The sequence below is a fragment of the Eleutherodactylus coqui genome, chromosome 8 (assembly GCF_035609145.1).
Source record: "Eleutherodactylus coqui strain aEleCoq1 chromosome 8, aEleCoq1.hap1, whole genome shotgun sequence".
NCBI classification, from domain to species: domain Eukaryota; kingdom Metazoa; phylum Chordata; class Amphibia; order Anura; family Eleutherodactylidae; genus Eleutherodactylus; species Eleutherodactylus coqui.
This window is the reverse complement of record NC_089844.1, coordinates 136,382,084-136,409,489: the sequence shown is the minus strand read 5'-3', so window position 1 is coordinate 136,409,489 and position 27,406 is coordinate 136,382,084. Positions and strand designations below refer to the sequence as shown.

The following is a 27,406-nucleotide window of genomic DNA, read 5'->3' as shown; positions in this document are numbered from 1 at the left end:
CACCTGCATGTACATGTGAGTGCGATGCATTTTTTTTTTTCTCACCCTTTGGACATAATGGGCAAGATTTCTGCAGACCTGAAGAAAAGTAGGACATGCTGCAATTTTTGATCTTGCAGCATCGCTACAAGAGAAAATTTGCCTATGTAAATACACCCATTACAAAAATGTTGTATTTTCGTGCATCTTGTAATGCATAAAACTCTCACGGAAAAAGCACCTGGCTGAACGGACCCTTAGACTCCAGGTCTGGGGCTGGCTGCAGCCTCTGCACTACTAGTTTTACCATTGGTGTCCTACAAATATGATGACTAATGAATCCTGTAGTATAATAATAATAATAATAATAATAATCTTTATTTGTATAGCGCCAACTTATTCCGCAGCGCTTGTATGATGAATGGCCTTCATAGATGTGAGAGGGTTGGCACTCGGCACTTATGCATGTCTTATAAGAGATGAGCACCATGGCCCCTGGATGTGGAACATTGCACAGCACTATATTTCTCACAGTGAAGGGGTGAATCTGAGCTTGTCCCAACCACAAGTCTCTGATCAGCTGCATTGCGTGGTCATGGGTATAATGTCTTTCTCTTCGTCCTTTCCATGTGGTGATTGCCGAAGGTCCTGGCGCTGTGGTCCCAACACTTTGCTGCTGCGCTATCAACACAGTGAGGGTTTATCAAAGGCTTCTTAGTTGGAAATATTACCTCTACCGATCTTCACTCTGTTATGATGAACGCGGTGCATGTTAACAACCAGTTTTCTCCAAAAAGTTTCTGGGTTTGGTGGCCAAAATGGGAAATTGGTGAATAATTTAAAGGGGTAATGCCCAAAACTGAACCTGCAGTGGAAGAAGTGAATGGTGTTGCTGATATTTGTTTTGTAGAACTCTGCTCAGTTTCATCGCCCTACTGATGGTTTCTCCAATGTTCCTATTGAGTTCTCAGCTCTGGGAGTACAGCGCTGCATGAAGGCTTCTCATATGTTCACTTTGCAGTGTGGAGCATCATTCTTCAGTGTATCTGAAATGACTTTGGCTCCAGATTGACCAATGTGGTTACCCTGCAAACTGAATGATAGAAACATTAAAGACCAATTAGTTTGGCAAGTAAGATTTCCTTACAATAATATCTCAACTTCTCCTACACTCTTATAAGGGGTTTCTCAGTTTTGGACAATCCTTTTGATAGGAGGGCCCCTAAAAATAACCTGTTCACGGGTTTTCCTGCTTCTGGGACCCCCTAGTAATCTGTGATTATATGGGTTGTACCAAGATAGACTTTGCAGTGAAGGCTACGGATGCGCTGCCACCACTCCATTCATTTCAGTTGGACTGACGGAAATATCTCAGCGTTTGTATTTTGTATCTCCGACAGCCCTATTGAAAATGAATGGAGTGGCACCGCGCATGCGCGACCATCACTGCGTTTAGTCTGATGTCACTGGGGAAGGTGCAAGTGAGCCTGCAGTGAGAAGGAGGGCATGGGATTGTGGGGGTCTAAGCAGTGAATCCACCACCAATCAGACTTTTATCACCTACCCTATGGTCTTATCTTAGTACAACCCTTTTAACCGGTCAGCAAGTGTTTAATTTCTCTACAGCGCCACCACAGGAGAAATAAAGCTGGTACCATTGAAATCAATGGGATGTCTGGATATCGAATGGGTGTCTGGGTCCTCCAGGTGAGAAAAAAAAAGTCATTGTAGTGACTGATAGAGGAAAATCCTAGTACATGGGCGTGTATGAGCTTATATACCTGAGGGAAACCAGAGAAGAGTTTCCAGCAACTGCATTGGCAAGACATATGGCACCATCTAGTCCTATGGAGTTTTCTTGCAAGCTGTAAAAACAAAGATGGTTGTTAGGTATAGAAAGTTGTCATTTAACACTACGGAGTCTATATTGGTCTGTGTTACATTATGGACCCTCCCATGTGTAGTACTTACTTTAGAGTCTGCAGGGTGCTGTTGACCTTCAGAGCAGCCGCCAAGGACTTAGCACCTCGAAGACCGATGTTGTTTCCTCTTAAACTGAGGAGAGATATAAAATTGATGAATGATCAAGATAGATGTAGCAGAGCTGAGCTGGGCATTCAACTCTCTATGTCTGCAGCATAACTCGGTAAGACCGATTACCTGCAGTCCCATGTAAAAGATTACATTATGACAGTCACATGAGTTTTACAAAATGACAAGTTTATCCCTGCTCCATCTATGTATGTATTTGCAATGTTTGATGTTGGTTGTCATGCAAATAATGGCCCCTTGTAAGTGTTAAATCATCTACTGTGAAATAATGTATTACATAGTAACATAGTATGCAAGGCTGAAAGAAGACAATGTCCATCCAGTTCAGCCTCTTTCCACCCCACCTTGTTGATCCAGAGGAAGGCAAAAAAAACAAAAAACAGTGAGGCGGAAGCCAATTTAACCCATTTTGGGGGGATCCTTCCAGACTCCATAATGGTAGTCAGAACAATCCCTGGAACAACGTTTGAAAGTTCCTACCCCAAGACCCGGATCAACAACCCCACTAGTTATTTAAAGGAGATGTCTCGAGGCAGGAGTGGATTTTTTTTTTCCCAGTCCCCCTAATTAAGCACACATTACTAAGCCCCCCTGTAAATGACGTCTCTAGCTGGTTTGTACTTACCGTTCCAGCGTTTCAGCAACTTATAAAAATTTTCCCAAGATGGCCGCCGGCTCTTTTCCCTTCGCTTGCTGCAGCCCGACGTGCGCGCTCCCGAGACGCTACCAGCTGTGTCTCCATGACAACCAGACGCCCTGCAGCCGCCGACCGGACCCCTGGAGTGAACACGGCCGACCAGTCACCCACCGCCAGGCAGCAGGTAACCGGCGCAGCCCCCCCCCCCCCCGGCACAGCGGCAGCCCCCCCATCGCAGCGGCAGCCCCCCCATCACAGCGACAGCCCCCCCATCACAGCGACAGCCCCCCCCGGCACAGCGACAGTCCCCCCGGCACAGCGACAGCCCCCCCATCGCAGCGACAGCCCCCCTGGCACAGCGGCAGCCCCCCCATCGCAGCGACAGCCCCCCCCGGCACAGCGGCAGCCCCCCCCATCGCAGCGACAGCCCCCCCGGCACAGCGGCAGCCCCCCCATCGCAGCGACAGCCCCCCCCTGGAACACAGCGACAGCCCCCCCCATCGCAGCGACAGCCCCCCCCATCGCAGCAACAGCCCCCCCCCCTCGCAGCGACAGCCCCCCATCACAGCGGCAGCCCACCCCCGGCGCAGCGGCAGCCCCCCCGGCCCATCACTTACCAGGACGGCGGGACAGCTGGACGGCGGGACAGCTGGGCGGCTTCTCCGGACAGCTCGGCAGCTCTGCACCTTCCTCTAACAGAGGATGGTACAGAATGGCCACTCCAGCGCGCCCCCGAGAAGTGACAGCTCGTCTGCGCATGCGCAGAAGAGCTGTAGCGGGGAGCACACTGAAGCGGCTCGTGCTGAAAGGAGAAGACCGGACTGCGCAAGCGCGTCTAAAAAAGCAAGCTGCCAGCGAATTTAGACGGAACCATGGAGACGAGGACGCTAGCAATGGAGCAGGTAAGTGAATAACTTCTGTATGGCTCATATTTAATGCACGATGTATATTACAAAGTGCATTAATATGGCCATACAGAAGTGTATACCCCCACTTGATTTCGCGAGACAACCCCCTAATGTCTATACCCTGTAATATCATAGTGCTCTAAAAAGACAGCTAGTCCCCTCCTAAAGTGGTATTCCAGGCATTTACGATTGATTACCTATCCTCAGCATAGATCATGAATAATTGATCGGAAGGGTCCACTGCTCAGGATCCTCTAGCCACAGTTAGTGCAGCCGAGCTGGACGTCTACATCATGGTGAGAGTTGGAATTGTGATAATAAGGCTTTTCTCCCATTGAAATCAATGGGATGATGCCTTCTATTACACTTCCTGTTCTGACTACTGATGCAGATGTCCATCCCACTGCACTGATAGCAGGCTGGAAAATCAGCTGATTGGCGAGGATCTGAAGCGGCAAACCCTGCCTATTCTGAGATAGGTTATCAATAGTAAATGCTGGGAATATCCCTTTAGTTGTTTTTCAGCTAGTGAACATTAGCCTATATGCCAAATAACCTGTCTTTACCCCACCTCCTCTCAAAAACCTCTGCTTCCCTGGAGGTACTCACTCAAGTGTGGTCAGGGTCTTATTCACCATTAGCGCCTCGGCTAGTGACTGAGCCCCTGAAGGTCCAACTGCTGCACCCTGAAGACTGTGAAATAATGAAGAAATGATAAACATGGCAGAAAATATATTGTGCTGACCTATAAAGGATATTCACACATGACACATTTACTGCAGGCATTTCCAGTTCCATTCACCTGAATGGTGATATTTTGGCGTGAAGCACATGTTTTTCTGCAATCCCGGATGAATGGGACAGTCAAAGAAAATATCTGCAGCAGTACTGCTACATCTGAAGATAACTGTTCTTCCATATCGGTAACAACTGGAATCATTGTGTCTTTACATGACACACTACCAATGGATTCATAAGTGTGTGACCCTGTGAATGCTCTAGTACTACACACTGGTAAGTGTTCAGTATCATACTGTTTGTTCTAATTTTTATGACTTTCCATATAGAAAACAAAATCCTTAGATCTAGCACCTTTCATACACACAATAGGCTGACATTTAAAATCTGCAGCAGCTCACTTTTCAGCTTTGCATTGTAGATTGGGACAGTTTCTGCAGAGTCATGTCAGCATTAGAAGGCAGGGATTTATTGATAGATGACAGCTCTGTTCTACTGGAGTCAAGCAACACTATACAAATCTATAGGGCTCTGTATAGCTTCCTTTTTCTTATAATAACCATCTGACTTCATGTCACGTATTCTTTGCCTTCTTCACATTTTTTTTTTCACATGATCATCCACATTTCTTATGTTCATTTTTAAAGCCAGAACATTGTTCAGAAGACTTACTAAAGAGCAGTAAGCGCACCGTTCTCTTGCAGGGCAGCAGCCAGGGCACACGTGCCCTCATCTCCGATGGCATTTTCCTGCAGACTAATCAGATTGGAGTAGTTATTACGCAATTTATTATTAGGGTGCTTTCACAAAAATGGAATATTTCCATAATACGCCCCTAAAGACGCTGTGGATTTCTGCTCCATAACCTGCATGTATAAATGTGGATTTTGGTGCAGAAATTTCTACCCCTAGGCAGAACTCTAGGACATTTAGGATATGGACACATGGGATGTATTTTATGCAGCGGATAATGGATATCATGCCATTAGAATCCACCATAGGCTAAGCTTTGCATAGGGTAAAATCAGTGGTGATAATCCACAGTACAGATTGACATGCTCATCCACTTTGCGGCTGCAGTGAATTTCCTGCACACAATCCTGTCGCAGAAAATCTGAGGTGTTCATGCCCCTTCTAGACATACCAGGAAGTGGTTATCCCTCAAAATGTATTTAAATATATGATTGCTGAGGGTCCTTCTGCTGGGACCCCAACCAACCACTAGAATGGTGGTACTGAGCCCCCAGTCTGCAGGAGTTTGAATGGAGCGGTGGTCACACACATGTGCACTACCACTCCATTCAAAGTCTATAGGACTACAGCTTTACCCATGGTGTCCACATTTGGTTTCTGCTCATACTTACTCCAGGCAACGAAGACACCGGTTAACACGAAGGGCTCCTGCAAGTGACCGCGCTGACCCCGCCCGCAGAAAATTCCACTGGAGACTGAAGGAGAGAAAGATGTTAATAAGTTGTCCCCCAAAGAAGAAGCAGAGGGGATATGGACCCCAGGCTTTTCTATAGAGATCGCCACACTACAGGCTGACCAAGAAGAAGAAGGACAAGACACAGGACCCTAGGATAACAGCCATAGACATGACACATTATTACTCATATTACTTTAAAGGGTGAAAACTAGGAAAAGGCCCATTTATGGCTGATGTCCATTGTGAGACCTTACTGTAGAGACTCCAGACTCCGATTTTCCCTCAGCGCTCCTGAAAGAGCTTCAATTCCTTCATCGTGCAACAGGTTTGCCGTCAGACTGTAAAGGTCACAAATAGACTGCTTTAATTTATTATTTCTGCTTCTTCAGCATACAAGTTGTCATATGTGTGTAACATACATGAAACTGAGGGGTGCAGGGAAGAAAGGGCAAACTCTGTGACTGGGGGACCAAAGGTGCAGGAAGGAATAGACAGACTCAGTAACTTGGTGACCAGAGATGCAGGGAGGAAAGAGCAGATTCAGTGACTGTGTGACCAGAGGTGTAGGAATGAAAAAGCAGGCTCTGTAACCTGGTGACTAGAGGTGCAGAAAGGAAAAAGCAGACTCGGTAACCTGGTGACTAGAGGTACAGAAAGAAAAAAACAGACTCAGTAACCTGGTGACTAGAGGTACAGAAAGGAAAAAGCAGACTCAGTAACCTGCTGACTAGAGGTACAAAAAGGAAAAAGCAGACTCAGTAACCTGCTGACTAGAGGTACAGAAAGGAAAAAGCAGACTCAGTAACCTGGTGACTAGAGGTACAGAAAGGAAAAAGCAGACTCAGTAACCTGCTGACTAGAGGTACAGAAAGGAAAAAGCAGACTCAGTAACCTGCTGACCAGAGGTGCAGGAAGAAAAAAGCAGACTCAGTAGACTGGTGACAAGAAATGTAGAGAGTAAAAGAGCAGACTCAGTAACCTGGTGACCAAACATTATAGTATCCAGTATGGCTGAAAATGATTACAACTTCCTGCGGCTTTGATCCACGTATTGCTGCTCAACCAAATCACATATGATGTATACTAATAGAACACCGATATTCAGAACGAGCTTCCCCTACATTTTATTGCTGACTTTCCCAGTGGAGAAGTTGTGCTTACACCCTATTGGAATCAGTGGGTAATAGGTAAAGTGCCATGCTCACCACTGGAAAGTAACTATGTGTACCCTTCTCCCCCTATTATGTGCTATGTGTAATTTTTATGGCTATTCCTATAAGCAGCACTCACACCATTTGACGTTTAGCTGAGCCATACAATTATATCAGTAGCAGGACTTTGTGCTTACATCTAGGGTACAACCTTAGTGCGGACACCAAAAAGTACAGTGAAAATGCGAAGCAAGCATTTTTCTATTTTGTGTTACCTTTTTCAGTAGTTGATCGTACTTACTCCAAGTGTGTCAACGTGGTGTTTTTTTGAAGAGACTGTGCCAAGGCCCAAGCACCTTCAATGCTGATGGAGTTTTCCCGCAAACTGAGGAACAAGGGGGTAAACACGGGCATATATAATATACATCGATATATTACGGTGTATGAGGCTCATAAATGTTGAAAACTCACTTAAGATGTTTCAGACTGTGATTCCGGCTCAGACCGCTGGTCAGAGACTTTAGGCCGTAGTTACTGATAGAATTACTCTGCAGGCTGAACAGAAATGATTTCAGTTTGTAAAATACATGAGAAGCTACAGCAGAAGTAAGAAAATAACAAAACTAGCTCTAAATAAGAGGAAATAAGGAATAGTATAATTTCTTAAAAATGTGAGGTTTCAGAAAGTTCCCTTTAAAGGGACATGCCACCTATTTTCAATTACCTCAATACCACATACAAAGGCCCCAATACAGTAGTAGATGACAGTGGTCTGAACCTGCTGAATATGAGGACTAAATGAATTCTCACATGTGTATAGAGGCCCCGAATATCCCCATACAGATGATTTCGGGCAAAAGAAGAAATGGTGATGTTGAATTTCAATACTTGGTCCTTTTGTTCTTCCTGGAGATAAGTCATCACCAGAACTGTCTGCCAGCGGATTACGCCCCATGGAAAACATATGAATGCTCAACTGAAATGAACATTCATTTGTATGGGGGTGCGGGGAGAACCGGTTGTTGGCTGACAGCTATTGGAGATGTATGGCGACCTTGAGGCCAGAGCTACATGGCAACTCAGGTTGAGCAAAATGAAGATCGTGTTGTTGCATTGCAACATTGTATCTAATGATTGTCAATAGGGTCTCATTGTGACCTTACATGACTACAACATGACTGTTGCAAAAAATCCAACACTGTTTGACTTTCAGTCGCACACGACTTTGCAGCATAGACTGCCATGCAATCCGTGTGACTGTGACCTGTTTGGTATTTGGCTCATTTTTTTACAGCCAAATCACAAATCTAAAATAGTATTTGCATAAATTGTCTGACACTAGCTGCCCAGTAACCCTATTTGCACTGTCTATCTGCCCTGTTAGGAAATGTGCGTCTCATAGAAGGGTGGGCTCTAGCAGCCGCCTAAGAGCACTTATAGGTAGCTCTCCACTTCTGATTTGTATTAACTATGTGGTCAACAGATGTTAAGATATATCATTATTACCATCTTGCACTTTCTATTTACTTTTTAGTTTGTGGATATTGATACTTGAAAACCATCAACAAGCAGGCTGGCTACTGCTGAGAGATGTTATGTTTTTCATTTCATTCCAATTATGCATTAATTCATGAACACCTAATGCTCCTTAACCCTTTCCAATCCAATTTGTATCCTGGTTTTCCTAGGGGGCTTACTCTTTTTCTGCCGTTATACAACAGCGCTATATGCTGGCTAAAGCCAGTACTGCATGAGGTGACACGTTGGATAGGCTCCGACAGCAGAGAGGCTGGAAATATACAGTAAGGGAACCTCAAGGGACATCTTCCAACATCGGAGCTGTACAGCCTTAAATAATAATGTCTTCAGACGTCAGACAATGGATTGGAAAGGGTTAATACATGAAAATCTAACTAGTGGTATTAACATACAAGTAGCCATAACAGACATTGGGACTTCAGAGGTTATTGAGCTGGTGACAGAGGTATTAAAGTGGTTGTCCAGTTGTAAACTACTGAGGGCCTATCCTCAGGATATGATGGGGTACCCAAAAGAAGCAGGAATCTTTTTCTGGTGGGCTAGTATAGAGCCCTCCTGTGGTTGTATGCAAGCCAATGTTGTTGGGGAGGCTGCGTTCAGCTCCAGTGTTTGTTTTTTTTAACAAGTTGTTCATTTTGCTCCTCTTTTGTGATGGCGGATTCATACGTACAACGTGCAGCTGTGAAATTTTGCTTCGTTTTCCACTGCTCAAAACACTCGTAAAAAAAAGTTGCACAGAGCAAGATGGGGTGAATATGGAGGGTGAAGCGAGGGTGTCATGCCATTTTTTGGCAAAAGTTGCCTAACACCCTTTAATATTTTTCTAAATATCAGTCCTGTTTTCTCTCCATCCCTCCTTCCATTTATTCACCAATGTGAGATTACTTACTCAAGGATCGTTAAACTTGAGTTTGCAGTAAGAGCTTCAGCCAAAGATGCGGCTCCCTTGTCACCCAGGCTGTTGCTTGATAACCTACAGAAAAAACAATAGATGTGAAATCATTACTTCCTCAATACAACACAGTGTGGTGGACAGACAGATGAGGAACCAGAACACCATAGAAGATCACTCACCACAGCTCCTGGAGTACCTGGTTCTCCTTCAGACTGGATGCAAGGCTCTCAGCTCCTGCAGCTTCGATGCAGTTCTTCTTAATACTGTTGGGTGACAAGAAAGGATCTTCATAGTGCTGGATAGATTCAGCATCTAAAGGGCTATGAAAACCTTTGTGCATGAAAAATCAATACACAGATATCTTACTAAGACCCTGCAGAAAAAAAATCATACACTTATCTGCTTTTTGCATTGAGATTTCCTTCTCATGCATTTAGAAAGCCTCATACTTAGCTTGTAGGCTCTCCTACATTCAAGCTTCTGGCTGGCAGGTCTTACCAGCACTGATTAGCTGCTCTTTCTCATGAACCTGTACAAGAGTAGCTCCCTCCCCACTCTTTCAGAGGCTGTGTAACACTACCATTCCTTCTAAAAAATACACAGCTATCTCATTCCCTCTGAGTAGCTGCTGGTCTTTTCCACTATCCCCCAGCATTCTCATATAGACCTCTGTAATAGTAGCTTTCTCTGCTCTACTCTTCTCCACTCTCCTCTGGCACCGTCATAGAGGCTTCTGTAATAGCTCAGTGGAAAGGCAGTAAATGCACATTCACAACAGAGGTGCAGGTGAGGCAAGGAGCTGTCAGTTGACTCTGACTGACAGAATTTGCTAAGATTTCAGCCCTCCAGTCTGCAGTACCTTGGAAAACAAAACAATCTAGGTATCAAGCAATCAAAATTTGTTTATTAAAGCTAATTCCAAGAAGTCCTAATTTCCAAAAACACATTGATTAAAAAAATGCAATGGTGTACAGTACAAAACCTTTAAATATGGGCCCCATAGATAACTCATGAGTATATAGCTATAGGAGTGCAGAGTTAGTATTTTCACTCAAGTCCTAGTGCCTGAGATGGTGCAAAAGCCCATCTGCCTCATAAGACCTTGGTAGGGGCTTTTTTCCACATTTTGCATTGGGGCCCAGGTGCCACACACTGTACTGAAGTATCACATAAATAACATCACTTACTTCAGGGCCTTCAGTTTGCGGTTTATTCGTAGAGCCTGAGCGAGGAGCTGAACCCCTTCTGATTTAATGCGATTGTTTTGTAGACTGCCAGAAAGACAGAGGGAGGACCCCAATTATGTGAGAAACAGTCAAGTAGACACAAACTAAGTATGGAGGTCCAAATCTCCTGTTTTACATGAAGCTTGAGGAGGCACTACAACATTACAAAGAGATACATGACATTATGCATTCAAGATGGCCATAAACAGGGTGGCTTTAGCGGTGGGCCACGTGTGCATATGATGCATCAGTTGTCCATTGGCGTTATTTAGCCAGCACCATTTGGCCAGCATATAGTATGATGCTGATAATTAGACATGGTATAGTTGTTTGCAAAAATTGTATAATAGTACACCTTTTGGAGATGGAGACACCATCCAAAGTTACACTGACCCTGGCCATCAATGACCCTTACTGGCAATGAGACATTCCTAATCTTCCCTTTCCTTGGCATAGAAATCTTGGTACAGAATGTAACATATAACCACTCTGCCAGTACAAAGAGGGAGGTGGATGGCATAGCTAGGTATAGTACATATTATACTCACTTGAGACTCAAAAGTACTTGATTGTTCCTCAGAGCTTCGGCCAAAGCCCGGACACCATTGGGTCCAATGATATTGCTGTGCAGGCTACGGCAGAAAATGTAAGCAGTTAATAATATGGTTATTATTCAGTAATATACTACTGACTCCCAACAGATTTATCATGACTTACTCAAGAGATGAAAGAGTCCGGTTCACCATGAGAGCCTTCCCCAATACTTTAATACCACGATTACCCAACTGGTTTTCTGCAAGGCTAGAAATGAAGAACATTGAGATAAGACATTATTATTCACTTGTGGCTACCAATGGGACAAGGACCTGGGACATTGAGGTCAGTGGAAGATACAAAGATATAGCTGGACCTACACCAATCACACCACCATGGCTTTTACAGAATACTAATTTATTAATTGTATTACTGATATTTGCTCATGGATCAGTCACCTGATTTTCTGGATGGCACAGTCTTTAGCACGCAGGATGGTGGCCAACAGTTCCATGACATCGTCTTTAAAGTTGTTATTCTCCATTCTGTACAAAAAAAGGTATGAGATAGAAGCTCTCCAGAACACGTATGTAAGAGCATGTTACAGGGCAGTTGCGAAACTTGCAATAATTACCGGAGGTTAGTACAGTACTGGAGTTGTGGGAGGAAGTTCTGCACTAGTCCATAATTCAGGCATTGGTTGAGATTCGTTTCTTGGGCATAGCTGACTGACACTCGTAGCAAATATGCAATAGCAGAACACGTTAATGGATTCAATTGACCCCTAAGAGTTCCAGTCTTCAGAGCCTCATCCATAGCACTAATCAGCTCGCTGTGCCCCATCTCATAGAGGCAGCACACCAAGTTTACCATCCCACTGGAAATTGTCTTTCCTGCACTCAGCAAGCTCTGCAGATGATCTATAGCTGGTCCACGTTGGTTGCTTGGTTCCTCTTTACTTGGAAGACATCCAGCTAAGACCCGTAGGACCTGTGATGAAAGAAGTCCAGATAGGAAGCGAAGGAAAATTGTGAACTGTACTCCATCAGCTTGTAAAACACGTTGGATGGCACTTTTATAGTGATTGAGAAAGCCCAACTTAGGCCAAGAAACTCCTCCATCGGCAAACAGGTCAAAGATGGCACGCTTAGCAGCAGAGTAGTAGTGGATAGCTGCCAGAAACTCTTGCAGTAAAAGATGGCTAAAAGAAAAAGATGAACATGTGGGGGAAATATGAGAAATCAGCAATCGAGAACATATGCTACCAGGAAGAATAGGGGTCTCGATCCCACAAGATTTCAAATCTGATTCATAAAAAATGGTCCTTTTCCTAAGCAGTCCCTGAAATGCCAGTTTTCCTAAATTGCCCACCGTTCTCCGGGCATTAGTCGGTTGTTCTAATCCTTCTGAGTCACAAAACTGGGCTTTCAAATACCAAGAAAATATGGCAGACAGTGTATCTGGTAGAGGTTGATGCATGGAGTCTTGAGCATGCAATGTAAACCCAAGAGAAAGTCCTATAATATGGCACAATGTGGGCACCGAACATAGGGCCTTCAAGGCACGATGACATTGTAGGTGATCCCAGACCCTCTCCATGGTGCCATTGGTGTCATGTATCAGCTGATCTAGAAGATCCCTGATTTCATTTGACCCTAAACCAGCTACTTCTGTCATCCGATCCACAAGCCCACCAGGGATCTTCGAAGCTGCTCCCGGTCTTGATGTGATCCACACACTGACATCTGGAAGCAGGTTACCCCGTAAGATATTGGTAATGAGACACTCAGGAGGAAGTTCTTTCTGGGGATCTGTGCTGCCAATAGAGTCTGAGAAATCGAGTGGAGCTCGTAGTTCATCTAAGCCATCCAAAATGAGAAGTGAACTTGGAGGTGGCGTGGTAGTGCCCGGGCAAGCAATATGTACCAACTTTTCTACAGAAAGACGATCATAAATATTCAGCTCCCACAGATTTAGAGACAACACAGATTTGATCTCTGTACACAACTTTCCACGTGCCCACTTTTCCACAAAGAGTTTAACGAGGGTGCTCTTACCAGCCCCTGCCACCCCCACAGTTAGGGTGATACGTGGGGGAAGACTAACTCGAGACAATGGCATTAGCATTTTTTCAAGAGACAGCATTTTATGGCCTCCTTGCCCGGCCTGCCCCAGTTCTAGTTGTACAATGTCATGTTCTTGAAGTTGGGCATCTGTCAGACCTTCCACCATTAGAACAGAGTCTAACTGCGCCAGCAGTGGATGTAGATCATCATACTCCACGTTGTCCAAATGTTTTCGAACAAGAGGATCTGTAAAGAACACAAATATGGTAAAAGTAAATATGACGAATGCTTCAACAGAACCCTACAACTCACATTTAGCAAATTACTGACCATAATGACGCATCCGCAGATACAGGCAGGTATGACTGTTCTCTATGCAATGCTGGAGAGCTTGAAGAGATGTCTTGCCCTTCCCGCCTACAGTGTCAATAAGGGTCTCTCCGCGCTTAGGCAAAGGTAATTCCTGAAGGCGTTTCACCTCATCTGCAGTCAGCATTTGCAGCTCTTGCAACTTTGTCGTGATCTCCTGGAGGGATTCTGGACAGGCACAAGATGCCAACTGTCTCCTGTACCGGACAATCCATAGGCCTAACAGATTACAAAGAATTAGTTAAGAAATTCCTAGATAGCTCAAAAAGTTCAATAAAATAAACTGGAAGATAGCCAACCCATGCACGCAAGAAATCCTGAAGAACATTTTCCCTCCTTCTGGCCCATAGAGTGTGGGATACCCCACTATGACATCCATACGCCCTAATGAGACAATCCATTTTAATGGGGTATTTCCATCTTATTGCTAGGTTATTCCACCACTTTACCATCATGGGGGTCTGACCTCTAGGACCACCATAAATCGTAAGAATGAAGGGACCACAGTGCTGATTTAGTGTTGCTTTCCCTTTTGAGCTTTCCAAGCAGAGCGGCACTCCAAGTCACGTGGCTGTGCAGAGAAGTGAATGAAGGTGTGCTGCCATTTCCTGCACAGCAGGAGGCCAAAGTACTGCAGTGCAGGGCAAAACAGTGAATGGTATGCAGTGCTGAATCAGTGCTCTGGACCCTTCATTCTCAAGGTGGATTGTGGTTTCAGAAGACGGACCCCCGTGATCATAAAATGATGGCATAACCTAGTGATATGCCATCACTTTACAAGATGGAAATACCCCTTTAAGTTGTCCTCTTCAGTCAAGTTGTTGTTAACTATCTGCCCAAGACCCCAGCACAATAAATTTGCCTATTTAAGCAGTGATGTATCACACATTTGAGATATGACCTTATGAATAATGGTAACTATAGTGGTTGTTGAGCAACCTGCCCTGAACCAGGGACTATACAGAACCCAGAGACTTCAGTATTGTTCTCATTATGGGGAAATGATGCTTCAAAAGAAACTTTCCTAAGTAACTTCACTACCAGTGGGTGAACTGGGTTTGGATCCATGGTGGGTTATGACTGTAAATAAGTTGGCAAAGGACATATACTGTACCCATAAAAGGTACAAAACTTGTAGTTTCTATAAGTCTATTTACAAACCTTCCATATCATTGTTTCGCTATACCATGAAGCTCCAGGACTCCAAACATGATCAAGGTCCATGTCATCTCTTCATTGAGGCTGATGGCACATAAAACCCCTCAGACACTGACCTATCATAACAAAGATCATTCAGATAAGTCAGGACATGGAAGGGAAAAAAGATATGAACATAATAAACACAAGATACCTCATGCACCCAAATCCTCAGATATAAAAGGTGAAGACTCAATTCTGTAAATGTCACTTTATCTTTATGAGGAAGCCCAAGATGCCATTGATAGTCTTTGTGGGTAAACATTACTGATCCTCTTTAACGATGTAGCTACTTTTGCCCCTTGAGGTTGCTCTCAAAATGGTGCAGCTTATTAATAAATGGGTTATCCAGGATTAGAATACAGCACCCCACCTGGCTACAAGTTGTTTGTGGTATTACAGCTGAGTTTCATTCATGTTAATGGAGCTCAGCTGTAATACTAGACACAACCTGTGGACAAATGTGGTGCTTTTTCTGGAAGACAGCAGCCATACAGCATCTTTCTCTAATCCTGTATAACCCCTTCAAGTTTAAATGGGCACAAGAGTGGGTGATGGATAGTCCTGAAAGGGAGAGTGAGAGGCTTTTTATCTCCACATTGATGAATGCGAACAACCCCGTGTACGTGACGCTAATCGGTAATAGTCCCAAAGATCACGTGATACTTTGAGCACCTTGTACCCTCTATGGGGTAAAACTGCTGGGTCTTAGCAGACTTCGATCACTTCTTAGCAGGGAGGTTAGGTTCCCCTTGAAATGCCAGCACCAGTCACCAGGAAAAAAGCTATGTGGGAAAAAAGGGGGGGGAAATTGGTTAAGACCAGAGTTTCTAACGCCAGTCTTGGAGTTTATTCACACAAACACATTTGCACGGAGAATTACGAGTGCAAAATTTGCGCATACAATACTCAGTGAATAGAACACATTCATCGCAATGGGTTCGTTCACATGAGTGTATTTTGTGCGTGCATTTCATTTTCGCAAAAAATTATACAGCATGTTCCATTTTTGTGCGTATTGCACACAAAAATAGTACATATTAAACTAATTAAACTTATTTGCCCATTAAAATCGATGGAGGCATCCAGAGCGTTCGTTTGATCTATTGTATATGAGTTCTGATAACTATGGCTTCCCTGTCTCCCCCAGTAAGCATCCCCCCGACCAGACTCCCACGGGCCCACTCCTCCGGCAATGAGCCCCAAGTTAAGGTCCAAACAAGTAAACAGAAGAACCACCAGACAAGTAAACAGACCGGGAAGGAAGGTGGAGGTGTCACACCCAGGATTAGACACATAGGGAAGGTTCAAGTGGGGAGGGGACGGAGGTCCAAGACCAGGCCTCCTCCTTGGCAGGGCCTGCTATCTGGAGCCCAATTCCCCTGTTAGGGGATGCCCGAATCTATCCACCTTCCAAGCCCATCAGAGGACCTGAAGGCCTCCCACATCCACCAGATGTGAAAGTTCTCCTCCCAAGCCTCTGGCTCCTCCGCCCCTAGCTCCTCAAAGTGCATGAGCGTCTAGAGTTACTCCACCCACATTATCCGGGTCGGGGTGGTAGTGGAGCGCCACAATCTCAAGATGATCCTTCTAGCTGCTATGATGAAGAATCAGAAGAGGCACCTCTTAGCTTCTCTCATCAGTCCGGGGAACATGGGGAGAAGTGCCAGCTCTGGGGTAAGGGTCACCCCCTCGTGGCAGATATGGTTGTAGAGCTCTATCACCTCCTTCCAAAGGTTGGACACCGGAGGGCATCCCCACCAGATATGTGTCATTGTGCTTCTACTGCTATTGCATCTCCAACAAGTGGAGGGTGTCTGGGAGGACATCTTCTGGAGCCGATCCGTGTTCTATACCACCTGGACAGTATTCTGAAATTCAGGTCTTGGACTCTACACGCCGAGGAGAGCTTATGCATCAAGAGCCAAGCCTATTCCAATTCTCAGAGGAAAAGTTCTTATCCAGCTTCCTCTCCCACATCCCCACATAATCAGGGTCCTCATCCTCCGCCTCCAAGACATCAGCAAACTGTAGAGTCTAGAGATCATATGCCTGGGGAGTGTGGAAGATAGACACAATCGCTCAAATTCCGTGGGGGGCTCAAATACGTTCACCTGTGGCGTCAGTGTGTGTACAAAACCTCTCAGCTGAAAATGTGCAACTTTTTTTTTACACCAAAAAGGTGTTGATAAATCTCCCCCAAAATCTCCAATGCCCTTATGAGGGGCACAGTGTACAGAAAAATCCAAAACAATAACGTAATTGATGCACAAACCACAGCAAGATCCTCATCCCCAACTAACCCAAAACTACACATCGCCTATATACACGACTATAACAGAAATGGGAAGCCACATTAAAGAGAGTATATGAGGCTAGAGAAACAAGGCGGCTTCCTTCCCGAAACAGCGCCACTTCTGTCTATGGATTGTGTGACTGGGATTGCAGCTCAGCTCCATTGAAGTGAGTGGAGCTAAACTGCAATACCCCATACAACCTGTGGACATATGTGGCGCTGTTTTGGGAAGACAGCAGCCATATTTTTATAATCTTGAACAACCCTTTAAGATCTTTTTATTAACTTTTTCATCACCTTATACTACTAAAAATCAATTTTAAAACATATGAAAAACAGCTTCTTTTACTTTTCCCCCAAATCAAACAAAAAAAACCTCAAAACAATATTTCAATACTGATCCTCCAAGGATAAAACACTGTAGATTATAAAACAAAGATCTAAAACTGAACGGTATTTGGCCACTAGTGATTGAATCAGAGTACCCCGGTTATGAAATGGTTGAATCCATGCAGTGATTAGTCAGAAACTGTGTTTTTAGGTTCCCGTTTTCTGATATTACACTCATAATAATGAGACCTTGGCAAAGGAAGAATTAAATTAAACTTATGTGCGGTTATACGTGACGCCGCAGCCTACAAGTCACTTCTCTTGCATTGTCCACAAAGGTAGTTTACAGGTAAGAGAGCTGCTTCCCCTCAATGGGGGTCACGTATGGAAAACTAGTACAAAGGGGAAAGGACCAATCTGGGTTTTGCATGTGACAGCCAATTACATGCATGCTTTTATCTCATTTGACCATTTACCATTGATATTGCCAGCTTCATATACTGCCCAGCGCTATTTATACAATTCTATGTATTACCATCTTCATCCATCCCATTATCCTAAGCACTGCAGAAATCTACAGACTATCTACATATAGACTGTAATCACGGGCGTAGTTAAAAGCTCTTGGGCCCGGGTGCAAAAGTTCAACTTGGGCCCCACACTATTCCTCCAATCCCTGCAGCTACTTTGCCAGTGGTCCGCCCTAAAAAATAAATAGATGGACATGAGACAGACTGACAGACTTGACACAGACAAAGCCATAGTGGAGACCTGAGTATGTTGAGCTGTGCGGAGTTGGAAGAGGTGAGTATACAACTGTTCATTATTTTTATACATGAGAGGCAGGACTTTTTAAGTTTAACATAAAACCCCCTGTGCCCTGTTAAAGTAATACAGCCTCCATGTGCCCCTTTAAAAAGGGATTTCAGGACTTTTTAAATTTTTGCTATTGATGACGGACAGGTCATTTATAGATGATTGGTGAGGATCCGCCCCTCGGATTCCCGCCAATCAGCTGATTACTGGGGCTACTGTCATTGCAGTCAGGATATAGAAAGCGCTGATCACAGTGCAGTGGCTCGAGTTGGTATTGTAGGCGCAGTTCCCATTGAATTCAATAGGAGATGCTTCCTTGGTTGACCATAGTGACAGCGGCACTAGGAATCAGCTGATCAGTGGGGATCCTAGTAGTGGATGTCTCTTGCTCATCAATAGTAAAAATACCCCTATAAAGTAATAAAGCCCCCATGTTCGCCTTTAAGGTAATAGAGCCCCTATGTCCCTATAAATAGAGCCGCCATGACTCCACGGTGTAATAAGCCCCCCCCCCTTCCCTTCCACCCGTATCCTTCCCCCTTTCACAAAAACTTTAATGACCGAACCAAGCGTGGGGATCACGTGAGAGTGTGCAGCGCTGCAACCGTAGGAGTCGGGCAACAAGCAACATGTGAGTGTGTGCCAGACTGTTGTTTGTAAAGCAGATGTTACTGTGCACTAATTGTTCAGCCACATGGAGAGCGTGGAGGAGCCTTGCAGCAATATAAGTAGTAAGGGGGGCCTCAGGGACCCCCTAACTTAGGGACCAAGTTGCAGTTGCAACCCCTATTGCTAATGATATGATAATAGTACAGGCGTCATAGCTTCTGTATTTAAAGATGCTGTTCCACCAAAAGAAATTACCACCTATCCACAGGAACCTGTCTAAGAATGAGAATAGGGGTCCTCAAGGTCCTTGAATGAATGGAGGGGCAGTCGAGCATGTACACTGCGACTCCATTCATTTCAATGGGACTGCCAAAGATAATCAAGGACTTGAACTTCGCCATCTCCAGTGGTCCTACTGAAATTAATGGAGCGGTGGTGCACATGATCAATGATGACTTTCAGGATCCTCGTTCTTGTGATCAGCGGAGATGCCAGCGGTTGGATCCCCGCTGATTAGTGAGTTATCCCCTATTCTGTGGATAGGGGTAACTTCTTTTGGTGGGACAACACCTTTAAAGGATTGATAAAATATATGCCAGATCCATTTTGCACTGGACTCTGGCAAAGCCTGCTAAAAGTTGGATGGTTCCTTGGGAGTTACTTTCTTTAGGCTACATTCTACTATATGGCATACTATCATACCGTGTTCAAAGAACCGTAGCAAACACTTTCAGGAATTGGAGCAGATAGATACTTGGGACACATTTTAGAAGATGTGGCATTCTTCGAGTGAGACAGATGGCAGCACCGTCCAGTGCACTGACCCCGCGTGACAGCGGCTCAAGTTAGAAGCGGTTTTAGTAGTTAAAATGTTCACGTTCACGTTCCAAGAACGTGTAATCCTCCGTCTTCTTCGTGGATTGACACCCATCGACATTTATTGTCAGTTGAGTGAGAAATGTGAAGGCATCATGGACGTGAAAAATGTGTGTTTGTGGGTAAGACAGTTCAAAGAAGGTTGAATGCCTTGTAAGAATGAACAAGCCTCAGCCTCGCACAAGCCGGTCCGACAACATGATTGGTTACGACTAGAGATTGCCTGCAAAGTTGGCATTTCTCCAGGATCTGTGCACACCATCCTGAGTGAAGACCTGAAGATGTAGAAAGTTTTTTCCAGGTGGGTGCGGAATTTTGACTAACAATCACAAGACTGTACAAATGGCAATGTGTCAGGCAATCTTGACCCATGATGATGGCATGAATGGGGCCTTCATTCTTTCAATTGTCACAATGGATTAGACGTGGATGAATTGCGCTCTCTGTGGTCTCACAATTTCCAGTTCTGCCGCTCTTGAAATCAGTGATTTTTCAGTGGGCAAAACAGATTCCTAAAGAAGCAATTGCAGCAGCCATGCAATCATGGCGTCAACGTTGTGAAAAAGATGACAGAAGGGAGTGTCAGAACCGGCAACTCTCGGGGCCGCCGTGCCCGCACCACCGGTCCGGCCACCCGGGGTGCAGGAGCGCGGCGCAGAGGTACCCCGGTTCTTGTGATCTCCCCGGGCCGCTGTAAGACTGGTCGCCGCCGGGTTGCTAGGGAGGCAGCTGGTGCTTCTAGTCGCTTGACTACCAGGCTGGCTTCCCTAGTAACTGTCTGTGCAGTGAGACTGGGGGCGTGCCCCCAGCACCGCCCTGATTAGCCCTGCTGCTGTCAGGCTCCCCGCCCCAATCAGCTTCTGGGGCGGGAGCGCTGACAGCATTTAAATAGGTGTGTTTTCCTCTCAGGCCTCGCCAGTGTTAGTTTGGTTCTCCAGCTGCACCCGCGTTTATCCTGACTGCTCTTGTGACCTCGGCTTTTCTGACACCTGCTTTTGGACTTGACTACGTTTTGCCTGACCCCTCCGTACTGCGTACCCTCTTGTTGCCGACCCGGATTGTCTGACCATTCTACCGTTGCTTGTCTCAGTGTCTGTTTGTCTCCCGTGTCCCGCTTCCCTAGTGAGGGTAGGGACCGTCGCCCAGTTGTCGCCCTGGGGGTTAGCCCAGGGGGGCAAGTAGGCAGGGACAGGGGTTGCGGGATATCCCAGGGACCCCCATATCCCGGACACTGTCCTGACAGTAACACTGGCCGAACTAAGGTCAGACCCTTGCATCCGCCCGGCAACTTTGAGCCCCTCGATGGAGGCCGTGGCGGCTGTAGCGAACCAGGTCCAGGTCCTTACGACCCTTGCCCAGGACCTAACAGCCCGCTTGCAGCCACGGGAACAAGTGGCAGCTGCAGGTCCCATGCAGCCCTCGTCCGCTCCAGGAACGATGTCAGAACCTCGAGCCACGCTTCCGGATTGCTTCTCCGGAGAGAGAGATCAGTTTTTTGCATTTAGAGAGAGCTGCAAGCTCTACTTTGATCTCCGCCCCCACTCCTCTGGTACTGAATACCAGAAAGTGGGAATCGTAATTACCCGCCTGAGGGGAGAGCCCCAAAATTGGGCTTTCTCGCTACCAGCTGGCTCTCCAGCCCGACTATCCCTTGACGCCTTTTTTTCCGCCCTGGGTCAAATTTATGACGAACCCGACCGGGCGGGCTACGCAGTCTCCAAACTTCTGGCCCTGCGCCAGGGTTGTAAGATGGCGGAGGACTACTGTTCCCAATTCCGTCAACATTGTACGGAATCCCGGTGGAACGATGCCGCCCTAAAAGACTTATTTTTGACCGGTCTGTCTGAGGGTCTCAAGGACCTACTTGTGGCCCACCCAGAGCCTAAAACCCTGGAGCAAGCCATGTCGCTGGCTATTCGAGCCGACCGACGTTTGAGGGCCAGACACGCCGCTCGGACCACCCCACTCCCCACGTCTACTTCTTCGACTGACCCGACCTGTTACCCTCCCACCACCGAGGCCATGGAGCTGGGAGCCGTGAACCCCGAGCAACGACGGGAACACCGCCTGAAGAAGAACCTCTGCTTCTACTGTGGGGAGCCGGGTCACCGCATTGCTACCTGCGCTAAGAAGCCACGGCAGGAAGAACTCCCGCTCCTAGGCAGTTGTCGGGGGGACTGTCTAGGAGCCAAGGTACTCCCTGTGTTGTCCAAAATGTTAGTGCCTTGCACCCTAGAATTTCATGCTTTCCACCGTACTGGGCAAGCCTTTGTTGATTCGGGGGCTGCGGCTAATTTCGTTAACTTTAATTTCGTTGCTCAACTGTCCGGGGTTTTGTTACGTTTAGAAACTCCGATTCTGGTTTCAGGAGTGGACTCCACTCCTTTGCAAGCAGGGGTGGTTAATCTGGTGACCCCTGAAGTAAGGTTTACTATAGGAGCCTTACACGTGGAAACCTGCACCTTTCTAGTGATGAGAGATTTGTCTGTGGACGTCGTCCTAGGCCTCCCCTGGCTCCGGGAGCACAACCCGGTAGTAAATTGGGACACGTTGGAACTGGTAAAGTGGGGTCCCCGCTGTGCCAACCACCTTCGTGCGGTGAAGGTGGGAATCTCCACCTGCGAGGGGAGCCCCCTACCAGAATACCTCTCCGAGTTTTCTGACGTGTTCTCCAAACAATTATCTGAAGCTCTGCCCCCTCATAGGGAATGGGACTGTAAAATAGACTTGATTCCTGGGGCCAAACTTCCTAAGGGCCGCATTTATAACGTTACGGTTCCAGAGAGAGAATCCATGAGGGACTACATCCAGGACAGCCTGGCCAAGGGGCACATCCGGCCCTCAGAATCCCCGGTGGGTGCCGGGTTTTTCTTCGTTGAGAAGAAGGATGGGGGTCTCCGGCCCTGTATTGACTATAGAGAGCTAAATAAAATCACAGTCCGAAATCAGTATGCTCTTCCACTCATTCCTGACCTCCTCAACCAGGTCGCTGGTGCCCGATGGTTTTCCAAACTTGATCTCAGGGGAGCATACAACCTCATCCGCATTCGGGAGGGGGATGAGTGGAAAACCGCCTTCAATACGCCCCTCGGGCATTTTGAATACCTAGTTATGCCTTTTGGATTGTGTAACGCCCCCGCCATTTTTCAGGGGTACATGAACTCAGTGTTTCAGGATATCATGGGGGTGTTCGTGGTTGTATATCTAGACGACATTTTGATTTTTTCCTCCGACTTGCCGAGTCACCATACTCACGTTCAGACTATGCTAGCTCGACTCAGACATAACAAGCTGTTTGCTAAACTCGAGAAATGTGTTTTCGGGGTACAAAGGATATCATTTTTGGGGTATATCATCACGCCATGCGACTTCCAGATGGATCCTGAAAAGGTGAAGGCCATCACGGAGTGGGCCCAGCCAGGGTCGTTGAAAGCCCTTCAACGCTTCCTCGGCTTCGCCAACTACTATCGCAAATTCATTAAAGACTTCTCCGTGGTGGCTAAACCTCTAACGGACCTCACCAGAAAGGGGGCAGATGTGAGGACCTGGTCTTCTGAGGCTCTGAGGGCCTTCAATACCCTAAAGGCGGCGTTCTCGTCTGCACCTGTCCTAGTACAACCGGATCTGTCCAGTCCTTTTGTGGTGGAGGTAGATGCCTCTGAGTTTGGTGTGGGAGCGGTACTGTCCCAAGGTCCCTCCACTCTCACCAACCTTAGACCGTGTGCCTATTTTTCTAGGAAGTTTTCGTCCACCGAACGGAACTATGATATAGGCAACCGGGAATTGCTGGCGATTAAGTGGGCTTTTGAAGAGTGGAGGCATTTTTTGGAAGGAGCCCATCACCAGATTACGGTACTCACTGACCATAAAAACCTCACTTATCTAGATTCCGCTAAGAGGTTAAATGCTCGGCAAGCCCGCTGGGCCTTGTTTTTCTCTCGGTTCAATTTTGTTGTTACCTATAGACCCGGTTCTAAGAATGTCAAGGCTGATGCCCTGTCTAGGAGTTTTGGTTCTCCGGAACCTTCCGAGCCCGAGCCTGAGAGCATTCTCTCCCCTGGGGTGGTCCTCGCTGCTGTCTCCTCCGACCTTTCACCTCTCATTCACGCCGCTCAACAATCTGCTCCTGAAGCCCTTCCGGAAGGCAAATTATTTGTCCCGTTGTCACTGAGATTGAAAGTGTTAGAGGAGACACATGCTTCAGTCCTAGCTGGACACCCCGGTATCAGGGGTACTCTGGAGTTAGCGGCCAGACTCTATTGGTGGCCGCACATGGCCAAGGATGTACGGGTATTTGTGTCCGCGTGCCCGGTTTGCGCAAGGGGGAAGAACCTCAGGAGACGTCCTGAGGGGCCTCTTCTGCCCTTGCCCATTCCGTCCAGGCCATGGTCCCAGTTGTCCATGGATTTTATTACTGATCTGCCATCCTCGCTGGGGAATACGGTCATTTGGGTAATAGTTGACCGTTTCTCCAAAATGTCTCATTTTGTTCCACTTGGCAAGTTGCCTAACGCCAAACTTTTGTCTGAGATGTTCATCAAGGAGATTGTTCGGTTACATGGGATCCCCGAGGATATTGTGTCTGATAGAGGGGTTCAGTTCGTCGCTCGCTTCTGGCGAGCCTTCTGTAAAAATCTAAACGTTAATTTGTCCTTTTCCTCCGCTTTCCATCCCGAGAGTAACGGACAAACGGAACGGATGAACCAAGAACTTATCCAGTATCTGCGACTGTTTGTCTCGGATAACCAGCATCAGTGGGCCAACTACTTACCTCTCGCCGAATTTGCTATTAACAACCATGGTAACTCGTCGACCCAACTGTCACCTTTTTTTTGTAACTATGGGTTCCATCCCCGGTTCTCGCTTTCTACTCCTTTGGTCTCGAACAATCCGGCCGCCGACATATCCGCCGAAGAACTGTGCACAGTTTGGGCCCAGGTTCGTAAGAACCTTCAGGGTTCCCAAGAGAAACTGCGTAAATACGCAAATAAAAGACGTACTATCTCTGCACCTTTTGTGGTCGGGGAGCAGGTTTTATTATCATCTAAGAATCTGAGACTTAAGGTTCCCTCCCTGAAACTTGCTCCTCGGTTCATTGGCCCATTTACGGTTTCTCAGGTTATCAACCCGGTGTCATATAAGTTGGCACTTCCTGACCCCTGGAAGGTCCACAAGGTTTTTCACAAGAACTTGCTTAAGAAGTATGTGACTCCAGTTCTCCCCACCCAGAACCCGCCTCCTCCCTCTCTGGTACAGGGGGAACTGGAGTATGAAGTAGAAAGGCTTGTGGATGCCCGACGGGTTAGAGGTGGGCTGCAGTACCTGGTCCACTGGAGAGGATTTGGCCCTGAGGATAGGACGTGGGTCCCTGCCAGGGACGTTCATGCGCCACGCCTAGTCCAGGCATTCCACAGGGCTTTCCCGCTTAAGCCCGCACCTGGCCATGGGGGTCCGGTGTACCCCCGTAGAAGGGGGGGTACTGTCAGAACCGGCAACTCTCGGGGCCGCCGTGCCCGCACCACCGGTCCGGCCACCCGGGGTGCAGGAGCGCGGCGCAGAGGTACCCCGGTTCTTGTGATCTCCCCGGGCCGCTGTAAGACTGGTCGCCGCCGGGTTGCTAGGGAGGCAGCTGGTGCTTCTAGTGTCCTGACTACCAGGCTGGCTTCCCTAGTAACTGTCTGTGCAGCTAGACTGGGGGCGTGTCCCCAGCACCGCCCTGATTAGCCCTGCTGCTGTCAGGCTCCCCGCCCCAATCAGCTTCTGGGGCGGGAGCGCTGACAGCATTTAAATAGGTGTGTTTTCCTCTCAGGCCTCGCCAGTGTTAGTTTGGTTCTCCAGCTGCACCCGCGTTTATCCTGACTGCTCTTGTGACCTCGGCTTTTCTGACACCTGCTTTTGGACTTGACTACGTTTTGCCTGACCCCTCCGTACTGCGTACCCTCTTGTTGCCGACCCGGATTGTCTGACCATTCTACCGTTGCTTGTCTCAGTGTCTGTTTGTCTCCCGTGTCCCGCTTCCCTAGTGAGGGTAGGGACCGTCGCCCAGTTGTCGCCCTGGGGGTTAGCCCAGGGGGGCAAGTAGGCAGGGACAGGGGTTGCGGGATATCCCAGGGACCCCCATATCCCGGACACTGTCCTGACAGGGAGATTGTGTTGAGAAGTGACAACACTTTGAGCTTTCTGGGGTAAGTAATCTTTTAGAAAAAAATTAGGAGACCTTAGAACTTGCATGCATCTTGTATTGGGTGTAGAGGTAGGAGTCACACCTGGGCCTTAGGGTGTCAAAATGCCCCTTTGGCACCAAGAAATAGTAATAAATGTTCTCAAAATGGATAATACTGAGAAACATTCCATCTGATACAGTAATCAGACCCAGCAATGTCATCAAGAATATATTATACTAGATGATACAATCCAAAATGTAATTGACCATAACCATTAAGAAACAAAAATTAGAACACGGGATGGAATATTTCTTATACTTCTAAGCTTACAATAGTACAAATTCTCATACACTAATGACACAGGTTATAGTAATTAATAAACAAGGCGAAAAGTTAAATTCCCTTTGCAGATTCAACTAGCCCACCAGGGAACAGAACAATCATCAATGGGTCCAGATGCTGACATGATAATGGGCAATAACCCCAACTGGATCCGTGAGGTTCAGTGGGTTTTGCAATTCAATCAAATGTAACTTTTCTGTATGGTAGATGGTGGGCCGTCAGTCTCATTCCTGGTGGGTTGAAGGTAAAAGATAAAACTACTATATGTAATAAAATTAGGGGTTTTCCATCATGACACTTTACATCAGGGGTCTCCAACCAGTTTCTTTCTTGCTGTTTTAAAACTACAACTCAACACATACCCTGCCCATCATGGAAGAAGCAATTCAGCAAAAGTTGTAAGTTGTAGACCACTGATGTACAGAAAACCCAATACTGCCAGGAGACTACATGTATAGAGGAACATCAGAAGATATAGGACCTAAACAAGGTTTATGCAGAACAGGGAGGTCTATCACAAAACAAAAAATGATTTCCTCCTCCTTCTGCCAGCCTATTCCATAACAGCCCCAATCCATAGGTGCAATTTTTGACCTTCATGTTTCGCAGTGCCCAAAGCCATTACCCGCAATGAGACGCCTCCACCACCTCCACATTGACAGTAACCTGAAGTACAGTATCATACATCAGAATTCCTGCATAACGAAAAATCTACAAATAGAAGCCACCACCGTGAATGATTCCCTCAAACGGGAACAACTTCCCTCACCTTCTGGGATCCATCAGAGCTGATAGTAACAGTAAAACCCATGTTTTCATACCTTGAGGGAGAGGGCACAGTGGCTCTTAGGCTGGTTAAACTTTTTTTGCTGCAGTGGTGAAACGCTACCCAGGTTCACATTGCTCATCTGGTAGTGCCAGCCCCACGGTGGGCTACCAGACTCTATGGACTCCCTTGCTACTAAGTAATCTTACCAGATGGCAATGAGCCAGGATGTGTTGCTGAATTCTGTGATGTATGAGTGGCTGTCTTCTATCTTCACCGCTGGTCTCTGCTTGCTTCATTTAATTGGCCTTGATTGACTGTCAACATTTCTGCAACATTCAAGACCTCTGTCACCCATCACTGGCTGTGATTCTATCTAATTGGTAATCACCATGTCCCCATTGTCAGCTCCCAACGCATCAGGTTTTCTCCAGCCATCCGACTTACAGTGATGTCTCAACCTTCAGAGCCCTGCTATGCGTCTGTG

At 46.6% G+C, this 27,406-nt stretch overlaps 1 protein-coding gene across 1 annotated transcript; it reads right to left on the bottom strand.

The window, feature by feature from the left end:
- Positions 1-396: 396 nt before the first annotated feature.
- Positions 397-27,406, bottom strand: NLRC3 (NLR family CARD domain containing 3). The gene is made up of 19 exons (XM_066577520.1): positions 27,129-27,406; positions 14,685-14,797; positions 13,485-13,742; positions 11,723-13,400; positions 11,547-11,633; positions 11,272-11,355; positions 11,103-11,186; positions 10,516-10,599; positions 9,508-9,591; positions 9,323-9,406; positions 7,366-7,449; positions 7,196-7,279; positions 5,998-6,081; positions 5,679-5,762; positions 4,987-5,070; positions 4,186-4,269; positions 1,951-2,034; positions 1,761-1,844; positions 397-1,072 (listed from the first exon to the last, which is right to left on the bottom strand). Exons 2-19 carry the CDS (start codon positions 14,689-14,691, stop codon positions 982-984), a joined length of 3,213 nt encoding a protein of 1,070 aa, XP_066433617.1. The 5' UTR covers positions 14,692-14,797; positions 27,129-27,406; the 3' UTR covers positions 397-981.

Coding starts and splice junctions, on each gene's coding strand:
- NLRC3 (XM_066577520.1), bottom strand. Junction 11,356..11,546: donor TGTGCCATCCAGAAAATCAG/GTGACTGATCCA, acceptor CTTCATTTCTAG/CCTTGCAGAAAACCAGTTGG. Junction 11,187..11,271: donor CGGACTCTTTCATCTCTTGA/GTAAGTCATGAT, acceptor TTTCTGCCGTAG/CCTGCACAGCAATATCATTG.